At 35.5% G+C, this 21,730-nt stretch overlaps 1 protein-coding gene across 1 annotated transcript in view; it reads left to right on the top strand.

The window, feature by feature from the left end:
* The window catches only part of LOC147428421 (cellulose synthase-like protein H1), a 21,880-nt gene extending 1,099 nt beyond the window's left edge, over window positions 1-20,781 (top strand). Inside the window, exons 2-9 of the mRNA XM_086497049.1 lie at window positions 3,203-3,536; window positions 4,022-4,207; window positions 4,577-4,696; window positions 9,226-9,447; window positions 10,664-10,790; window positions 13,545-13,717; window positions 19,374-19,724; window positions 20,090-20,781. Of these exons, the coding sequence (XP_086353175.1) occupies window positions 3,203-3,536; window positions 4,022-4,207; window positions 4,577-4,696; window positions 9,226-9,447; window positions 10,664-10,790; window positions 13,545-13,717; window positions 19,374-19,724; window positions 20,090-20,698 (2,122 nt within the window). The 3' untranslated portion in view covers window positions 20,699-20,781. The remainder of the gene's footprint in view (window positions 1-3,202; window positions 3,537-4,021; window positions 4,208-4,576; window positions 4,697-9,225; window positions 9,448-10,663; window positions 10,791-13,544; window positions 13,718-19,373; window positions 19,725-20,089) is intronic.
* The last annotated feature ends 949 nt before the right edge of the window (window positions 20,782-21,730 follow it).

Genomic DNA, 21,730 nt, shown 5'->3' with positions numbered 1-21,730 from the left:
GCATCTCGTAGTGCAATCCTTTGCTCGCTGCGTGCTACAGTCATTTTTTCCCCTATAAATTTATGCCCAAGTGCAATAAACAACACGAATCTTTGTAGTAAACTAATGTCTTTTTTAAAAGTTGCACCAGTATGTCTTACCTAGAAAAGGGAAAAAGATGGGGTTACACTCGAGCACTACTCTCCATAGGGACAGTTTTAGATGTAACTGACCATTTTGAAGGTTGTATCAATCATTTCCATTAAGCCTTGTAGGTTTTCGTTACGTCCTACAACATACAGAGACAAATGTAGGCACTTCTTTCACACACACACACACACACACAGAGAGAGAGAGAGAGAGAGAGAGAGAGAGAGAGAGAGAGGCTTAGCAATAGCGAGATCAACAAAACAAAAGATTTTTGGCTTCATTTTGTCAAACAAAATTCTAATCATAAAAAGAAAAATATAAAATAAGAAAGAGCATGCTAAATCTACAAAAAACTATACATAAGGGGATAATTTAAGCTTTTACACTAGTTTTGTAATCGAACATTCAAGTGTCCGGAGACATGACTAAAGGGTCTTGTTGTTTTAACTAACGACTTGTCATAATTATTTGGTGAAGTTAAAAACAAGATTTATAGGTCACGTCCATGTTTTAAGTCACTTATGAGGTAAAACACATAGCTAAACTTTTCTCTTTTGCCAAAATTAATACCATATTAGATTATGGTGATAAGTTTTAAGATAAAAAAATTACTAAAATTTAGTGCAGTTCTATACAAGTTGAATATAATTTCTTCTCAAAATAAGATTTTGCTTAGATTTCAAGTTTTATGGGTTAAAAAAAATTTATTATAACAAGTACTCAAACTTTATAACTTAATTCATAGGTTCACTTTTTTTTATAATTAAAAAAAACTCAAATCTTGAAAATATTGGAAAAAAAAGGTTTTTCAAAGCCTCCCTATTAACATGATGAGGTTATGGGGCAAAACTTAAGGTTTATATGTATCTATAGGTCAACACTCATTAATTAAATATTTTTCAATTTTGCAAGTTAAGTGCATTTAAGAAAATTTATAGCGCATACTTTCTTATAAAACAAACATTGCTATGAAAATTGAGTGAAAGTGTGCACATAGATTTTTCAAATTGTATTTATCTCAGGTATTTGTATACAAATAAATTGTATTTTTTAGGAAATCACAATCCTAATTAAATAAAAGGCTAAAAATCCTTCAAAAGAGTATCATAACTATAACACCTATATACCTTGTAGCTCATAGTGGACATGATATAAGTTACCATAGGTATCCTGCCAATGGAACACTATTGATATACTTCATATATAGAATGAAACTGCACATAATTCTTAAAACGGATCATCACTATGATGGAAATTGACTATAAAGATGAGGATACATGGACATATGCAATGTCAGTGCTCGAAAAAAAACCTAGGTTTAGTGTAATCCCACCTAAAATTGTTAAAATTTACCTTTAAATTTTATATTTGAAGGTAAGAAAACCTACAAAATTTTGAAAAAATTAGTGTAATTTGGTGTAAAAACCTTCAAACTTTGTCAATTTACATCTGCTGTTTTACATGGGTTTCAAAAAAGTTTTTTTTTTGCACTGATGTGCGACCAACTAGTATCCATTCAATTCATTTATGTTGGTAAATAATATAATATTTGGGATTGTTACAATTCTTTTGGTGAATCACACCACCAACATAATCTACATAGCAATCCACATCTCTTTGTTGAACCCCTAAGCAAACATCTCAACGTCAGTGAGATAATGCTCATGCACAAGAAAACAAAGTCTCACGAGAAATTTTCTAGCCTAAACCATACCAAGGCTTCATGATGACTATGACCCATGAGAAACAAGAATGAAATTTCAAACTAAAACAATTCAAAATCTAATAGTCTATGGTTAACATTAAGTGTGTAAAGTTAAATAGCAGCAAAGTAGGATCATGTAGTAAATAAAAGAGAAACGTAACATTGCAAAATTAAACGATAAAAAGAATGGTTTTTTTATAAAAGTCGACAAGATACAAAGAGATGGCATTGTTCACATGTGTACTCTCAAGGTAGAGCTTAGATGGGAAAAGGTAGAGTTCACTCAAGCTAATAACCCATTAAGTAGTAGGGGTACGATATCCACAACATGGAGTGATTTAGTACATGGCAATGGCCTCTCTTTATAGTGTTGAGCAAGGGTGGTAGGTTTATGTATAGAGCATGTCTAATTTGGGTGGCATTGGCTTTGCATCGCACATGGCCACTAGCCACCATCAGCACCTGCCATCGACCAATGACCGATCAACCATTGATGATGTAACAACAATTGGCCATCCTAGTATAGAGTACACATGCCATAGTATTGGAGTAAATTTTTCAAAGAATTATATTCCTTAAAGTCTCTTCAAGGGACATTTCCTTTGAGCTCCTATGTGGTGGGCCATTAGCCTCCCAAACTTTGAGCCGAGGTTGGTTTTCCTACCCTGGACCCAAAGTTGGCTCCTTACTAATGTGCATTATACAAGCAAGGGAGGTAAATGTTGAGAGGGGGGCATTGAGTGTATATATATATATATATATATATATATATATATATATATATATATATATATATATATATATATATACATATATATATATATATATATATATACATATATATATATATATATGTATATATATAGAGAGAGAGAGAGAGAGAAAATTCCACTTGTTGATTTTTGCCTCATCTCTTTTGGTTCAAACGTAGCCTAATTTAATAAGTGCACCTAAACTTGGATCATTATATAGCGGTTGACTCCATTGCAACAAAAACTCACATATTTGCTTCAAGATCCCCTTAATTTAATTCTTTATTTACAAGAATTTAAATTTTAAGATGTTGTCTAGAATTATAAGAAATGCCAATTAGACTAAAAATATTTACTCTTGCTACAAATTACCAATAGCTATTTGTATATTGAGTATTGAAGGGAACTTATGAAAACCCTAGATGGGTAGTTATTCTTTAAAAGTAGCTAGCTTGTTTCTGTTGATTCGTTTATTCTTAGTGTTTCATGGTATTTTATTAACAAGCTTGTATTTTCTATTGATTCCTTTATTCTCAGTCTTTCGTGATATTTTATTGAAAAGCTAGTTTGCTATGTTTATAAATTTTATAAGATCGAGGGAATTTTCTTTGTGCAGGATCAAAGAGTTACCAAACATAGACGTATTTGTGACAACTGCAGACCCATCTAAAGAGCCTCCTTTGATAACAATGAACACTGTTTTGTCAGTTCTCACAATTGACTACCCTATGAACAAACTTGCATGCTATGTTTCAGATGATGGGGGATCACTGCTAACTTTATGGTCTTTGAAAGAGACAATTGCCTTTGCCAAATCTAGTTGGCATCCATTTTGTACCAAGTTCTCTTCTCACATTGAGCCACGTGCTCCAAGGGCATACTTCTCTCGTAACGGAAATGTGGAAAAGGCAATGAAGTATGGTTTTTTACATGAATGGCATACCATCAAGGTAACACAATCCCGTGTGAATGTATAATAATCTCAATATACACAAGAAAATTAAACATCTTGAAGTGTACATACACGTGCATGCACACAAACCTGCACATCACGTGTGTATCTGTAAAATTAAACATCTTGAATTTGTTGAAGTGTACATACACGTGCATGCACACACACATGCACATCACGTGTGTATCTGTAAATGGATACATGGATATATACATATGGATGTATTGTAATGTGTGACAGTATGTAAATGGATACATTTGTAGATGTATTAAAAAAAACATAATCACACACACACACATACAAACATAGAATAGGTAGATATTGAGCCCTCATTTTGAACATTTATATTTTAACATTCTCATTATGTTTGAATTTAATCTAGCTTTTTGAAAAAATTTAACCTTGCTTTTGAATATATCACATCCATTTATGGTTGTGTTGATTGTTTTAAATTCACACAAACTTTTGTTTGATTCTTAATAGAAACAATATGAAGCCTTTGAAGCAAAAATAAGGTCTATGACTGTAGCTTATTCCAAAGCAAGAGATGAGACTCTTGAAAGATTGTCGAATGAGCTTCAAGGATCCTCTATCTCTAATGGGGATCAAACAATCTACAAATCATGGGCGTCAAACTACAATACTTCCAACCATGCAAGTCATTGTGAGGTAAGGTTTACACTTGCCACTATAGAAAAAAAAATCCATTTTTATCACTCTAATTTGACCTTCTAATCAAGATAATGAAATTTGATCTTCAAAATTATCATTTACAAAGTTGAAAATTTGACGAAGGCTCCTCTATTGAGCTTTATTTCTTTTGAACAAGAGATTGAAATTTTGAATAATAGTTTATCCTAAGCTACACTAAGAAAAAACAAAAAAAAAACTTTACTTTTGATTCAAACACTAATGCCATTTGAGCATTCATTGGTGTCACAAATTCTTTTTTAATATCTTAGTTTATGTACCATAATTAGAAAAGATTTAACATCACAAAGCAACTGATTAACTGAACTTTATGATGCCAAACCACAGATTCTATCAGGAATGCCTCAACATAACTTGGATGAAGAATTTCCATGCCTTGTATACTTATCAAGGGAAAAGCTCCCAAAGAAGAAGCATCACTTTAAAGCTGGCGCCATGAATAGCTTGGTGAGTCTTTTTTGTTTTGCACTCGCAATTTGCTAGCTTCATGATGCTGGTTTTTCTTTTTAATGTTGAATAATGTCTTAGCTTCTTTTTTTAATTTAATAGCCATAGTCACAAATGTGAGTAGAAAAATTATATTGGCATCAAGAAATTAAATTAGCTTTCTTCTATCAAGAATACAATAACATATAATGTTATACAATTTTTTTAATGTTAAACATTCTACAAGAATCACTCAAGTATGTGGCTATAATGCTAGAATGGGGGTTTATTAACATTACACTGGTAAAGATACACTTTTATGTCCTGAGACATTTTTATTTTCTCTTAAGTGGTTGATTTTCTTGAATTATTTTAAGAGTTATAAAATCAAATTTTGAGTGTTCTGCATCCACAAAGTTATCTTATAAGCTGAAAAAACTTGGCATTTATTTGGGTCATTATTTCCACTATTAGCCTTATTCTTGCGGATGGTCTTTCAACCTCCATTGTGCGAAAAAATGTGTGCTATGTAGCCATATTTCAATGTTTTGCACCTATACCACCCTAAAAGTCCTCTGGGTGAGGTCTAGATTGCTAGATGACTAGCCTTAGTGGTTCTCAATCTAATTTCATGCTTTTAAGGAAAAGAAAAGATCCACAATGAAAGTTATGATCTATTTATGAAAAAATACTAATGCTGTTTTTTGGGCAAAATATGTCATTTCACAAATTTTTTGGACATTTTGACAAAATCTAAAGGAAATTTTGATTGTTTAGGTGGATTCCGTAACATATAACTCTTCTCTCATATAAAGATAACAATACAACCATGGTAAAATTTTTTTGGCTCCACTTGAATGAGTCATTTTGAGTTGGAAAAAATCACTTCCTTTACATTTCTATTTTGATAGAAAAATCATATTAATTGTGTATCTTATATCAATGTTTAATCGTACCTTTTATATATCCTTTTGTATGGAGTTTTTTAATGGATTGTGAAGGTTACATTGTGAAAACCATTTTTTTTAAGTGTGCTATTTTAGTGCCCACCATTATCAATGGTTTATACTTTTATACTTTTGGCAACAGTCTTCTTTCTTATTTGAGCTATAGATGCTCGTATGTTAGTTCTTTCTAGCTTTCTATTGGGGTGTGTGTGTGTGTGTGTGTGTGTGTGAGTGAGTGAGAGAGAGAGAGAGAGAGAGAGAGAGAGAGAACCATGCGTCGGCATCATCCAAAAATAACTCGTTGGATCGAAACATGTTTTTTAAGTGTGCTATTTTAGTGCCCACCATTATCAATGGTTTATACTTTTATCTTTGAATGTAAAGACCCAAACAAATCTATGAAAAGATACATTTAGTGGCCTGCCAAAGATAAGACCCATCATCAGGGGACATGAGAGTTATGGAGAGTGAATATGAATGAGATTGAGCGCTTACGATCACTTGTCATTTGTTTGTATCTTAATATAAAATTTTATTGTCTATTATACACACATAATCACAAATGGCTTATATGTTACAAAAGGTCCCACTTAAACAACAAATTGAAAGGTTCACATCGGCACTTATAAAACAAAATAAAATAAAAAGGAAGTAAAATAAATAAAGGAGCTCATTGTCAAATTAAAACACACAAAAAGTTTGATGTTTTCACAAGAAAAGGTAGGTCTAATAGCGATAAGATATAATAAGATTGAAAAAATTGGTAATTCTCATATTTTGTGAAAATTTTATATGTATTAAAAACAAGAAAGAGGTCCATTACCAAAACAATATATTTTAAAAAAACATGTTCCTATGAAAAGTTAGGTCTAATAAGCATAGGATATAATAAAATTAAAAAGACTCGTAATTCTCACATTTTGTGAAAATTTTATATGTAATAAAACTAATAAAATTAAAAAGATACATTAGAAATTTAAACAAAGAATATTTTGATGTTTTTTTATAAGAAAAGATAGATTTAATAAGCATAAAAATTAATAAAACAATTTAGTGAGGTGAAATTTTTTGAAGTCCGCAAATGAAAGGACCCCTTTATTAATTTCTCGCATCATGGGATCAAATTCTCTCTTCTTTGGGGGGGTGTTCCTACAAGGTGAAGGTGCAGGAAGCTAGAGATATTGGTCCCGATAGATGTCCACAATACAAAATGGCTAGTGTGGGACCTCGCTCACCTTTTCAAGGAGTGCTCGTAAGTGGCTTGGCAAGAAAGATTTGTAAATGGGTTCAAAAGACCTAGAAGATAGGGTCAGAACGACCTCTTCCTAGGCAAGATTGTTCAAAAGAGTCAAGCGCTACTTATCAGAACGTAAATTGTCAGATTCTTCTACTTCAAACACATGTGGAAGGCAACGAACTGTCGGCTATTTGAGAACACCCTCGAAATAGCTAGGTTCAGTGAAATTGTTCAGGAAAGCAGGGAAGCGCTTTTCGCCATAGAGAAAAGTATGAATTTTGATGAGTGGCATAGGACAATTGATGCCGCAATGTTTGGGTCATTGCTCAAGTGGTAGACATCTATTTTGTAATCTTCAGCACCTCAAGGCTCTCAGCTTGAGCTTGAGGCTGATTTGTAAATTTTTTGCTTTGCTTAATACAATCCACTCACAAATTGTGAGTTTTGCACAAAAACAAAAAAAAAGACCCTTATGGAGGTCGGGTACAATGATTTTTTGGGGTTCCATTAAGGTATTTTTTCATATGCCCACTTCGAGATGGAAAACCGAAGAGTAATGGGGTGTGAACTCAAGAGATGTGGCAAGCAGCGAAGAACTCATGGCAGGAGGGAGGAGCCAGGCAGGATAAGATCATGGGAAAAGGAAAACACGATCAAATGGCAAGCAATGCCAAGCGAGGAGAGGGGTGGTATAGGTAGCTCGTAGGTGCTAGGTGGCAGTGCAAGGGAGGAGCGATCCAAGAACCCTTTTTATATATATTTTGCATGGCTACCTCTCCATACAACCTTCTGTGGGCAGAATGGCCTAGAGTAGAATGCTTTGTCTAAAACGGAGGTGGAGGGCTCGATTCTAGGTCCTACAAAGAGGTACCTACACTAATTTTACTGAGTGTTGAGACTAGAATAGAGTAGAATCAATGAAGATTCATCATAATGGAATGTAAGAAAGTACTAAGGACATATAAATATTATTTGTATAAATATTTGTAAAATCATCTTATTTATTATTTTTAAGCTAAATCATCATCTTGCCATTTGTCTTGGCTATTTTAAGGTTGTCAATTTTATTGGTGACAAGTTGTAAAAATCACACTGTAAACTTTCTATTTACAGGCATTATTAGTATTACCTCTTTAGAATGTTTAAGTTCTATCCTGATTGCTTTATTAGCTTGTATTTACAAGCATTATTAAAATTACTTCTTTAAAATGTTAAGAGTTCTAGCATGATTACTTTATTGATTTTACTTACCAAGTTTGTCAAGGTTGAGGCTTTTTGTCTTTTTCATGGCTATATCTAAACCTAATAACTAGTATTATAAACTCGGGGCATTCACTCTATGTAAAACTATCACATAACGCGCATTCAAAAGGTATTATAAAATAATTTATAATGTGAATCTTTCAGGATTATAACACCTTTTTTTATTCAATATAGAAAATTTGTTTTTAGGTTCCTTAATGCTACCCCTCTGCAAGTAAAAAAGTGAGAATATTTGAAATTAGAAATATCCTTCTATTGAATTTCCATGATAGGTACATATATTATAAGTGACCCCTTGAAGTTGTAATTCACAGTGTTTGTAAAAACTCAATTTCACAAACATACAAAATTCCCTTTAGGATACATTTAAAAAGGAAATTTTGCAAGGCATTTTTTGCAATGTAACTCTATTTTCTTAAATTTAACTCTATTTTCTTAAATTTTTCAAGCGGGCTTTTTCCTTTTCCCCCTTCCTTCAACTAGTTGATTTGTTTTTTTCGATCGGCTCGAGGCTAAGCTTAGGCACACTTTTTCAGAGAACTGGCAACTTGTGAAAGAGAAGATATTTTAAAATCACCACTTTGATTTGAAATTGTAGTTTTTATGATTATTACAAGGGGTCATTTTGAACATATCAACGTCAATAGTTATTATAGACATTAATGAGACAAAATCGTGGGCACGTACATAATGAGATCTATTGGACCGGAAACCAAAGCTGATTGATTTTCTTTGGTAGTAATAAATACGTTTGTTCCCTTTGTCTAAAAAATGATATAAAGTCAGGCATGTATTGCAAAGACGGTTGCTTATTAATTGCAAAAAAATCCCAAAATGTATTGCTAAAAGTTGTCTAATTATATTAAGCATAAAAAAAAGTTAAAAACCCTTATCCTTGTACATTACCTACATTAAACCATTTTCGAGCCCCTTGGTATATTAGCATGTATGCAAGAATATTCCTTAAAAATATACAAGAATACTCTTAACAAAAAAATGGCATGGTAAAATGCAACATTTACTTAGTTACACCTAATATTCTTTCAAATCTATTATGAAATGCTTATTCCTAAATAGCTAATTTGTTTTGTTCTTTTGACTAGTTGCGTGTTTCAGGGATTGTGTCCAATGCACCCTTCATACTCAATTTAGATTGCGACATGTATGTGAATGGATCAAAAGCGTTACTGCATGCAATGTGTTTCTTCGTGGAAAGCAAGGACATGGAAGTGAATGATAAGCTAGGTTTTGTGCAATTCCCGCAATCCTTCGAAGGTCTAGACAAGGATGACATCTATGGAACCTCCATGGCTAGTACAATGGAGGTAACTTTCTCACCCTTAGTTAAAGATACCTTAGAATTATTTAAGATACACAATATTTCTTTTTTCTTTTTTTAAATGGAGGAACATACATTCAATCCTTGCAGTGAAGCTTTTAGATCTCAATTCTTTGCTTGCTTGCACAGAAAACTCAATAAAAGGGGCTTTACTCGTTTCATTTAATGCCTTTGTGGTTTCATTTTTTTTTTCTATTTTTATCTTCTTGGCAATGCTCAAATAGGTGAGCTAAGTTACATTAATAGATAACAAAAAGAATTACATAAGGGGCCATGCAGAAATGCTGCCATGGGCTTCAACATCACACAAACATCATTTGCCACCATTGATCAGCTCTGACAAGTGAGGGGGATTCATAAGGATCCCCTACCCGATACAAAAGAGTCACCTTGTCATATAAGAAAAACCATCTGCAAAACAGAGATATAACCGCAATGAGCGTGAACCTCCATCAGGCATACCTAACCAATAACAAGTCATTCCTTTCGGCCAAAAACAGAACCAAGCGGAGACATCAGAAATAGGCTTTTGAAGTGAGCCTTGCCCCATCATTATTACTGTAGGATCGTTGCCACCAAGGACCGGGTCCTACCAGGCTTACCAATATGCACCAACAAAACCACAAAGAGGGAAAATCTATGCCCCATCAAAAGGTTTTTCCAAGTGGAAACATACCGGGAAGTGGCAACCAACACGTGAGGCCACAAGAGACCACAAAACCATCAAATAGGTGCCTGCGTGGACTAGAATAGAAACTTCAATGGTTTCAAAAAAAATCTTTTTTTTTTGCCTTGACTAGTTTTACAAGATCTCACCGACTCACCCACACCCACATGTCTCAAGAGTTGAACCATATTGGGTGTGTTTAAATCCCTCACCTTTACCACGAGGCCGACGTCCTTTCCATGGTTTTGAAGTTAATTTATATAAGAATTTATTATTTTCCTTTCGACGGTTTTAAAAAAAACTTATTATATAAACTTTGGGAATGGGTGTAAAATCCTCACAAAGGATTTGAAAGATTGTAGAATCAATGGATAACCTCACGGTTCAAAAGATTATCCACAAAGGTTTTCGTCCTTGTATATGTGCATATGTGATTGCATGCATGCAAGTGTGTGTGTATCCATATGGACAAATTTTGGAAGTACAGTTACTTCAATGTGTATACATTTTAATAGTTTGTAAGTGCTTTGATTAGGTCTGGTTAAAAGGTATGGATGGCGCTCAAGGTCCACCGTATTGCGGAACAGGGTGTGTTCATAAAAGAGAAGCTTTGTATGGCAAATCACCTAATACAAATCCTTGTCAATTGTCGAGTAGTCATGGTAAGACTCTTAAAATGTGGTCTCTTCTTTCAAAAAGATGCTATCTTGGCTTCTATTGTTTGTATAAATGTACCAAGTAAAGTGGGTTCAATTTTTGTTTTGGGCTTTATTTAGTAGAATCTTGTGAGTTTCTCCCATGGTATTGGGTTTGGGGGGGGGGGGGGTATTTTTTATGGACAAAGGGTGGGGGACACATGAAAAAAGGAGGGGAAGATAGAAAGAGGGAGAGATTTTATACTATATACAGAAGCCCATGAAGGTTGTGGGACTCATCATGCATCAGGCATGCATTCTTGCTCCATCTCCCTCTATGTGCCCTCTGTGGCCCTGAAGTAACCCTTTTTGTTAAACTCACGTGCTATTCTACATATTTTTTTAGTGAACACTCAAGCTTTGAATGAGCTTCCACCATCTCTTTTGAGCAACACTTTGAGACTCCTATGCCACAGAGATCCTGATCAACATGTAAGGAGGGACAAACTCTCAGCAGATTGGCATTTATGCCAATGTAGGACAATTGTACTAAGATTTCTATAAATACTTTACCTTGTGAGAAGATTAAAGTATTTTACAAATATAGTAACGATATTTCCATGAGAGTTGTGAATTATGGATGCATACATATTTGCTCTTCTCTCTATTCATTAGGTGGAATTTTTAGAGATTCCACCTTAGCTCTAATTGAAGCATGTGTAAATCCCTCAAAATTCCCCATGCGGGCGCCAACAGCCGATCCCACTACCTCGCCTTGACAAAGAGCATTGTGGCTTGAGTCACGTTGTGAAACATTCCTTGCACCGTATCGAGGGCCTTGCTTTAAAAACAAGGTGAAAGTTCACTATGGCCTACAATATAAGGCTATCGAGAGGAATTAAAAAACAAGTGAAAGAGTCATGACGGCTTTCAAAAGGAATAAGAAAGTGATAAAATTATTAGGTTGAATTAAATGAGTATCAGTGTTCCAGAAAGGATTGCCTCAGCTTAGTCATGAGTCGATTGAAAATCAAGACTAGCTAGCTGCAAACCATGGTAAACAAAAGAAAAACTGATGAAATATGTAAGAAAGTCGTCCAAAAATTATGCAAATCTCAAAAAATTTGCTAATATTTTTGGTTTTCTTCTTTGTGAGGAGAAAACTCGATCAACAGCCACTCAATAAAAGAGACTTTCTCAAACGTTAACACTGATTGGAATCAAGCTATAAAATACAAAAAATATAAAGGCATCCGAAGTTGTGAAATGAAAGGTGAAATAAAAAAGAACTAATTAATATACATGTGTGTGTGTGTAGAATTTATTAGAATTATGCAAGGTGAAGCTGCACTTTAGCATTCTAAAGCAATAGAATGCAAAAAGAAATTGTGTGTGTGTGTGTGTAAAATTCACTAAAATTATGCCAAGTGAAGCTTTAGCATTCTAAAATAAAACAATAGAATGCAAGAAAAGTAAAGACATGTCAGAATGTGAATGAAAGGTAAGTCTTAGTGATGCACTGAAAACTATGAAAGTCTCTTTAACCCAACCTTAACACTCCTAACACTAAGGGTTTCTTTTAGAAAGCCAATAAGAGCTTTTGTGAGAGAGAAAGGAGAAAGTGACACTAACATTTTCAAACATTTGTTGTCACCATAAAGTATTACATTTGTTTGAAACAGCTGTAACAATGAACTATTTAATGGAAAAATTATTTGTGACCCAATAACCAATGCTCATCTTTAAAGAGGGAGTTTAAAAAATTCAACAAAATATAGTAAATAAAGAAGGTTGTCATCATTAGCTTGCCATGTGGCATTAATCGGCAAGCTTTATCTAACGATCCACAATTGCACCAAAAAATCAACTCTTCATTAAGGACTCCTTATGTCGTCCAAAAAGCAATCGTATCTCGCTCTCCCACTTTTTGCCATGTGGTGGCTTCGCCTCAATGTCTGCTTTCGATGCTCCCTAGTTCGCCACCTGTTGTCCCTCCCGTGCACGCCACTTGCCGCCCTTCAACTTTTCCTTGCAATCCCCAACTCCACAACGGATCTATCTTGATTCGTATTAATTACCTTGCTTCCCAAAATCGTAACTACATATTGAATGCAAGCAAACCTAAACTACAAATTTCAAAACCTAGTCTTATCACAGTCTTGATATCTTGCTTTTAAAGGGCATTAGAGGGTTTCTTTAAGCCATACACACACAAAGTCAGTATAAGAAACTTGTAATGTACATGCTTATGCATGTGCTTCCATGTGTGTGTGTTTGTGTCCCTTTTAGCTTTGAGAGTTTTTTGGCACGACAAAACATGCCAAAAATGTAACTTGTGTCCCTTTTAGGTTTGAGAGATTTTGGCATGAGAAAACATGCCTTGAAAGGAGAAGAGAGAAAGAAGTACAAGTATTTGTGTAGTTACTGAACCTCTTCGTTGAATGCCCTCATTTGACTTTCTTGAACCTTGTTTAAAAGATGCATAGTTTTTTTTAAAAAAATCTTGAATTTGCCAAGAAGTTTATTTTTTGTGTTTTTACACTATTTTTCTCTATTTTGGGGCAGAATTTCTCCTTTTCCCCTTACCCTCAACCGGCATTTTTGAAATTGAAAATGGCACGATATTAAGCTGAGACACATTTTTCCTGAACACTGTATGCATGTCAAAAGCTTGTTAACATGTTTAGTTAAGCTCAGGACAATAATAATAATTAAGAAAACTAGCATTTAATTAAGCTCGGGACAATAATAATAATACAGTCATGATATGTTGCTATGCAGGCCAAAAGCTTGTGGACATGTTTGGCAGCTCCACTAGTTTTATTTTGAGTGTTGAAGACATATTATCATGCTCAAAGCATAGTACTCCACTTGTGGATGAGAAGGCTTTAATGAGGGAGTGCAAGCTATTGATGGATTCCAGCTTTGAAGACAAAACAAGTTGGGGAAAGGAGGTATGATGTTTAGCTTTATTTCCCTTCCGAAAATTCTTTTAATAGAAATAGAATGCACCAAAAAAAAACTATTATTTTTGTATGGTCTCCTAGTTGGGAATAAAAAATATGCATGATACATTCATCACATCTATGTTTATCTTCTCAAATATTGAAATCTCAATTTTTCCCATACTCGCTTGTGAAAAGATGTATCGTATTCACGTAGAAAGGAATGTACAATAACCCTCAAGCACGGGACGTGCCTTGAGCGGCCACAAGATAAAATATGGAGATACACACCCTCAAAATGACATAGGTTACTTCAGAAGTTACATTTCATGATGTGATTTTGTTGAGACCAAAACCTTGATGGGCCTGTTTTCACTCATCATAGTTCTTGCTTTTTCCATTAGCTACAGTCACTTCCCTGCTTTCCCAAATAGCCTCTTTGAAGCTAGCTAACGGGAGGTTGTTTTTGAAGACTTGCAAATTCCTAGACCGCGAGACTTGTCTGAAGTAGTCAAAATGGACAATTTGCATGCAAATTAATAGACCTCGGTTCTTCACAATCTTTCCTCCAAGAAGTAGGTCATTCTTGAAGTACAAAATCTTCCACGTCTTCTCTATCCATTTATAAATGTTCTCACAAGACCTCTTAACAATGGGCAGTCCTTGAACAAGTGAGGAGGGTCTTCACTTGTCGCTTTGTGCCCTCAGCATCTATCAGAGCCTATTCCTATGGTCAGTATCTTAAGCCTAATTGGAATAGCCCCCCATAGTACCTTCTATAGAAACAGCTTCATCGGATGGGGCCATTGAGGGTTCCAAATGTTACTAGTTATTGACTCCCACCTAGATTTTGGCCACTGCTTATGCCACTATTTATTGAGGGGGAAGAACCAATCTATTTTGAGCATAAGATTATTGTAGAATTTCTTGGCTTGCGATTTAGAGAAGTTTCTACTCTTGGGCCAGTGCCATGATTTCCAATCAAATTTAGGCTCACTAATTGGCATCAAAACATTGCCCAACCCTTCGACAGCTTTAATAATTATCATTCTTTGGGTGGAACGTGAAGGTAGCCAATTGGTTTTCTTCTTTTCATCTTCTGTTGTTGGAATCCCAAAGTTGAGCCAAATTCCAAAACCCTTTGTTATTAAGCTTTCTAGAAATTTCTCTTCATAATGGAATCAAGTCCTATTACATGCTTGGAAAACCAATCCCTCAATGAACGGGTGATGGATATGAGTGTAAACATGCATCTCATTAGACCTATTCCTAAGCAAGTCTTTTGCTCTTGTGTGAAACATAGGTGGCACGTCACAATGATGGCAGTAGCTTATAAAATTATTGTGAACGTTGTCACCCTTAGCCTCTCTCCTCTCCTCGATAAATCCCTCACCCCTCACCAGCACGGCTTTATCAAAGGTAGGTCAAACATATGAAAACATTATGGTAGCTATGGTCGGCATTGAGTATGAAAACTTCACTAATCAAGAATGTATCCTTTTGCAGCTTGACCTTGACTAATCATATGACCGATTGAATTACTTGGTCCTTCATAGAGGACGTCATGATATCGCTAGGTTTGGACCTCGATTGCGTCTGATAGTGCACACCCTAGTAGCAAGTAGTAGAGATTTTGTTTAATAACAATATTGTGGGATTCTTTGAAGTAAAAAGATCAATCAAACACACTTTTCCTCTTGCCCCATTGTTTTTCGCAATCAGTTCTCATCCTCTAGTAACCATGCTGGAAGAAAGTGATGCAAGGAGGATGCGAGGAGATAAATCCAAAGGGTTGTCCTTATCAAGTAACAAACCAATCCTTACAAATCTCTCGCTAACCTTAAGGTGCTAAGAAAAGGCTTTGTAATTGCTCCAACATACGCCACAACCTCAGGCTCTAAGTGCAATATAGAGAAATCAAGATTGATTTTGCTTTTAGAAAACGAGTCCTTTGACCCATTTGAATGGTTAGGAGGGATTGTCTTGAAAAGACAGGTCTTCTGCCACCTTGTTGCCCTGTTAGGGTCACAATCACTCACAAGCAAAGATTCCCATGGGGTGAGGAGCAAGATGTGAAGGTGAGCATATGTGCTCCTTTGCTTCCATAGTAGGGTGATATATTTATGATCGCATATATGTCTTTCATTGGTTCACTCCTCAAAATAGCTAAATGCAACTCAAAGGAGTTCTTGAAACCGGTGAAAAGATTCCTGTGCAAAACTAAGACCAAAGATACCCTTCCCTGGAAGTGGGCCAAATGTAAGTATGTTGCTAGACCCAAGGAGCAAGGCGGTACTGGGATCTGCAACCTTGAAGTAATAAAAAAATCCCAATGTGCTAAATTTATGATCTCAATTGCAAAATAAGACTAAGCACTGGTCATTATGACAAAGGAAATGATTAACATAATGAAGCTAGTCCCTCAAGGGGGTGGTGGAAGGAGGGAGGTAGGCAAACTGCTTGCCCCTCGGTGGACAAATCTTAAATTTGGTGGCACCATATATGGGAGACCTGGTACGGAAGTGTACTAGAGTTGGTCTAGGCAACTTAGTGCATGGTGCCACTCCCAGGATACCTATAGTGTGCTGGTTTACAAAGCAGATTGGTTTGCCAAGCTCAACAAAACCAACATTTTTTACATAGCAAAATTGCATAGACAACTCTAAAGTGCCATTTTTTGTGCGACACTACTCATATGCTTCACAAAAGGAGAAAATTGTGTGCATAGCGTTATATATAGTAAAAATGGAGGTCAAGATGAGATTAGATTCAAATTTTGAGGACTCCTTGCTCTACGTGCTCACCAAAAGTCATTTCACCTTGTGAGTGCTCACTTAAGCTTACCTTTGTAAGGAAAACCAGCACAGAATAGTGCTTGCAATACAAATGAAGTCAAATCTACTATATTCCTACTTACTGTTTGGCTCCTCTTCTTTTGGTTTCCAAGAGGGCTCCTTCCTCTTTTGCTTCAAGCAATACCTTGTGAGATTACTCCCAATCCCTGCCCTTATCAAAATGCTCACTTCTATTTTGATATCCCCTATTGGATTTAGTTTTTCTAGGAATGTGCACTAAAATTTTGCATAGAGGAGAGTTTCAAGGGTGTACGACACCAAAATTTGTGTTACTTGGTATGCTAGTACAAAGATCAATGATGCCCAAGGGGCTATCAACGTCTATAAAATCCAAGGAAAGGAAGCCTTCTAACAATATCATGGTAATAGCAAGAGGGGAATTCAGTTAATGGTGGATTAGAGTACATGCTAGGGCAGCTTCTTTAGAGTGCAAAATGAATGGCAAATGACGAGAGAGGGCTCCTAGATGTCTGATGCTCATGAAAGACACTTTGGGAGATCTTTGGCCTCTTTAACAAGATATAGGCATGCCTAAAATGTTGGAAAGGTGGTGTTATATACGTAAAGTTAGGATTGGGGGAAGGTGTGTGTCAAGGTCTGACTAGAAATGGAGAGCTTATTTTCCACACATTAGAGAGAGAGGGGGGTCACAAATCTAGGGATAGAGTTGTAAGACCATACTAAGCAAAAAAAAACATACCACATATTGCCATAAGGGCAGGGCCCAATGTCCCCCTCTCCAAAAGGCCAGCTCGGGTGCCACCACGGTGATGCCATTGGCACCCATATGCCTCAAACACAAATCATACTAAGGGCTTGTTCCCATGGATATAGCAATCTTGCTCGTTGCCTTGTTTCCTTCATGAGGGTCAGCCTTTAAGGAGTCTTTAATTCACCATAATATACCTTTTAACCCTTGAAAGAAGTGAAAATCTTTGTCGATTTTTGCCACTCCTGCTCAGTCGACCTGATTGATGTATTTGTTGACTTTAGTGCCCTTTATTTCGAGCAGTTGGCCCATCATTTGACAGTAATAATACACCTAACCCTTACCGGCTGGTAGCGAGGTGTCAGGGCAAGTTTGCAAGAAGGCAGCTTAAGGCGATTAGGCCCTAAGCAAAAAAAATGTATTGCATACTATCGTAAGAGTGGGGCCCGATGTCCCAACCACTGAAAGGCCACCTTGGGTGCCACCACATCGATGCCATTGCCACAGGCACCCACATACCCCAAGGGACCCAACTAAGACTACCGATCAAAAACATGAGGATACCAATAGGTGCAAATGAATCCAAGCTACAAGGACGAAGCAAAATCACATGCATGATGTAGGCGTGCAATCAAATATGCTCTCCAAGGGGTCCACACCCTTTCCCATAATGCCATTCGTTGCCACAAAAGAGCTCCTCCAAATGTCACACGAAAAAAGCCCTCCCAAAGATCCAAAAACGAAGTTTGTTGGCTTGGGAGAAACAAGGCAAGAAAGCAGATGCTGCCGACATCCCATCACCGTGGTTACTACTCGCCAACCGCCACAACACTTGAAGACTTCCTCTAGCAAAACCCACCCCGATCCCCCATGCCGCCGTGTCACAGCTTAAGAAAAGTATTTAATCCCCTCTTTTTCAAGAATTGAAATGAATTAGAAAATTAACCTACTCAAACAAGGTGAAGATGCACAAAGGCCTTCTAAGTTAAGGGGAGATAAGTTTAAATACATGCCCATAAATTTAATAAACATAGAAAATAATAAAACAAGATAGTAAAATAGATTTTTATGAAGTTTTTAAATTAAAGTACCTATTATCATTACTTCATATCATGGGATCAAAGTCTTATAAATACACTTTTTAATCCAAAAAGATGAGTGCAACTTTGAAAATAGCATTTAAAAGACTATCATGTTTTTCCGTTCACATAAGACTTGCAAGACTCCTTAAGACACTTTTTAAGCAATGAAAATTGAATGACCTTCAACCATAGTGCACCAAGGCAAAAAGATAGCACCAAAGAGAATGGAAGCTTCTATAGTAACACAAGCCAGACCCATCACATAAGGACAAACATGAGGTTTGAAAGCCTAGGCAATAGATCAATGTTTTATGATTTGTAAAGTACCTTTGTTGACTAGCATTTTTGTTTGTCTATATACATTCTTTTTGGCTCTAGGGAAGTCTTGAGTTAGACATACTTTCAATGTTTTTAGCAGCGATTGAGCATGGTTTTTTTTTTTTGGTTTTAAAGTATTAAATGGATATTTTTATTTCACCTTTCATTTCACTCCCTCACTTCTCTTTCATTCTATTCTTTTAGAATGCTAAAGTGAAGCTTCACCTTGCATAATTCAAGTAAGTTTATTATATATATTTATTTATTTATTTATTTATTTATTTATTTTATATACACACACAATATAAATAAATATATATATAGTATATATTAATGAGTTTTTTTTATATTTATTAATTTATGTATCTATTTTATATATACACACACATATATATATTAATGAACAAACCATGGTAAGAAAAATCGATGCAATGATGTCAAAATTTAGTTCAAAAATTTTACAAATTTCAAAAAAAATGTTATTATTTTTTGTTTACCTTTTTGCAAGGAGGACACTCGGTCGCTTAATAAAACAATGCTTCACCTTATATAATTTTAGTTAAACTCAACCTAATAATTTTATCGCTTTCTTATTGTTTAAGAAAGCTGCCATCGTGACCCTTTAAAGCACTTGTTTACTCACATTCTGAAAAAAGTTACAAACTAATATTTCAAACTTCTTTTTTCTTGTATGCTTATAGGTTGGCTTAATTTATGGCTCCGTTACCGAAGACTTGCTGACAGGCATGAAAATACATGGAAGAGGTTGGAAATCTGTGTTCTACATGCCATATCCTCCTCAATTTTTAGGATGTGCTCCATCAACCGGTGAGGATGCTTTAACAACCAGAAAAAGGTGGAGCATGGGGATGCTTGAGATCTTATTCTCGAAGAACACTCCACTTTTAACAAAATGTTTACGAGGGTTGAGTCATGCACAAAGACTCATCTACATTTATGTTTATGGATTTACACTTACATGTTTACCCATCTTCACCTATTCCTTGCTACCTGGTTTTTCAATACTTGGAGGATACCCTATATTTCCAAAGGTATGTGCGATTCAAGATGCTCTAGGTCATTAATTTTAGTTATGAAATAATAGTGATTAGCCAAAAAAAATGATTTCTATAGAATTAGGAACTATAACATAATCAATGGCATTGGAATACTATTAACATGTCATGAGTGTCAAAGATACTTGTAGGCATCTACATTCAAAGCATTCAAAGAAACAACACATGCTTGATTGTATGCAAGAGCATGTATGCTGTGAGCTAGCATAATCAATCACTATCTTATATCTAAGGGGTTTTAATCAGTAATCAATATATTTTTCTATGGTTACACAATTTAAGGATCAATAGTTGTTTACAAACAAAGATAATGACACTTATATTATATATTGTCTTTGTAGGTGGTGGAGCCAAAAATATTGATGCCAATGAGTTTAATTATGTGCATGTACATGAGCAACATATATGAGAGTAAGGTGGTTGGAGTAGGGATGAAGCAATGGTGGAACAGTGAAAGAATGGAATACATAGTTGCAATCTCTTCCAGTATATTAGCATCATATGAGATGCTAAAGAAAAAAGTACTCCGATTATCTGAAACTACTTTCACCATCACTCCGAAAGATCAAAATGTGAAATATATTGCACAAAGCAATGATTATGACGTGGACAAGAACGATAAAGAACCTGCAAAAGTATCTCAAGAATCATTTAGAGTAAATAGTACATTGCCCATCTTTATCCCCCCAACAGTTGTCGTTATTTTTAATATTGTTGCCCTTATGGTTGCCTTTGTACATATCATAAGAAGCCCTCGTATGATAACTTATTGGCCCTTAGCAGAAGTAGCATGTTGTATGTGGATTCTTTTTATGCTCCAACCTTTCACAAAAGGGTTCTTCCTATGGGCCAGAGACCAATCTGGTCCCAATGTCCTACCCACTTCAATTGTGCTACATGCTTCTCTGCTTGTGGGGATCTTAACATTTTTCACCCTATACACCAATTAATTGAAAAGTCCTACACAAGCAAGACTCTACATTGTATAGATACTCTCCAAATTTTAATTCATTCTTATACATATGGCATGAAAGTGTTTAAGAGTTTACTTTTATGTAAGGTAAAAAGTTGGAAATTTTTGCTTGATTATTTGATGATTAACTCATCACTCACACCAGGTTAGTGATAAGTTATGAGCATACCTCAGTCAGTGATACTAAAAATGGTAATTAGCACCGAATAATGTCACCTAAAAATGGTAACTTATCACTCACACCAGGTTAGTGATAAGTTATGAGCATACCTCAGTCAGTGATACTAAAAATGGTAATTAGCACCGAATAATGTCACTGATATTATGAAGACATAGTCGTCAAAACAATGCACTATGCTTGATCACTAGAATATGCATGCAAGTAAAGACTAAATGAGGTACAATATATAAAAATTTTGGGCCAAAGCATCACATCTATGAGGAAAGCATGTGCAAAGTGTGAAAAAAACTAAGAGAAGAGACGTTCATCAATTTATGAAGAGAGAGTTCTTGCTTATCCAACTCATCAAATGTATTCATTAGTAAAAAGTCCTCTTTTCATTTTCACGCATTCTTACAGTTTTGCATTTGTCAAGATGATATGTATGTAACTTTGTCAAGGAGGCGGGCAATTCTAAGAGTGACTGCCTTCACCACAAAAATCATAGTTATGGAACACCAATGCTTAAGATGTGAGTAGCAAACCTGTTTGCAGGATAGGTTTGATAAGCCCTCTTTTCACACTAGGATCCAATGACACCTTGAGGTCATCCCAGAACTCCCTAAAGATGATATGTATGTATACATACATACATTTATTTATGTCTGCCCCCCCCCCCCCCCCCCCCCCCCCCTGCCGCCCCCAAACACACACACACACAGAGATACTTTTTAATGTTATAACTTTGGTTCCTTTTCCTTGGTCTCTTGAATGGGCTACATGACATCGTTGATGCCGTATCCTTTGTTATTGAAAATAGACTCATTTAAATCCGTCCATGCAAGACAT

This window comes from Adiantum capillus-veneris, chromosome 23, assembly GCF_014529385.1.
Source record: "Adiantum capillus-veneris isolate H3 chromosome 23, ASM1452938v2, whole genome shotgun sequence".
In the NCBI taxonomy this organism is placed as follows: domain Eukaryota; kingdom Viridiplantae; phylum Streptophyta; class Polypodiopsida; order Polypodiales; family Pteridaceae; genus Adiantum; species Adiantum capillus-veneris.
Note: the sequence above shows the minus strand (reverse complement) of the source record. Positions and strands in the feature narration are given on the sequence as shown.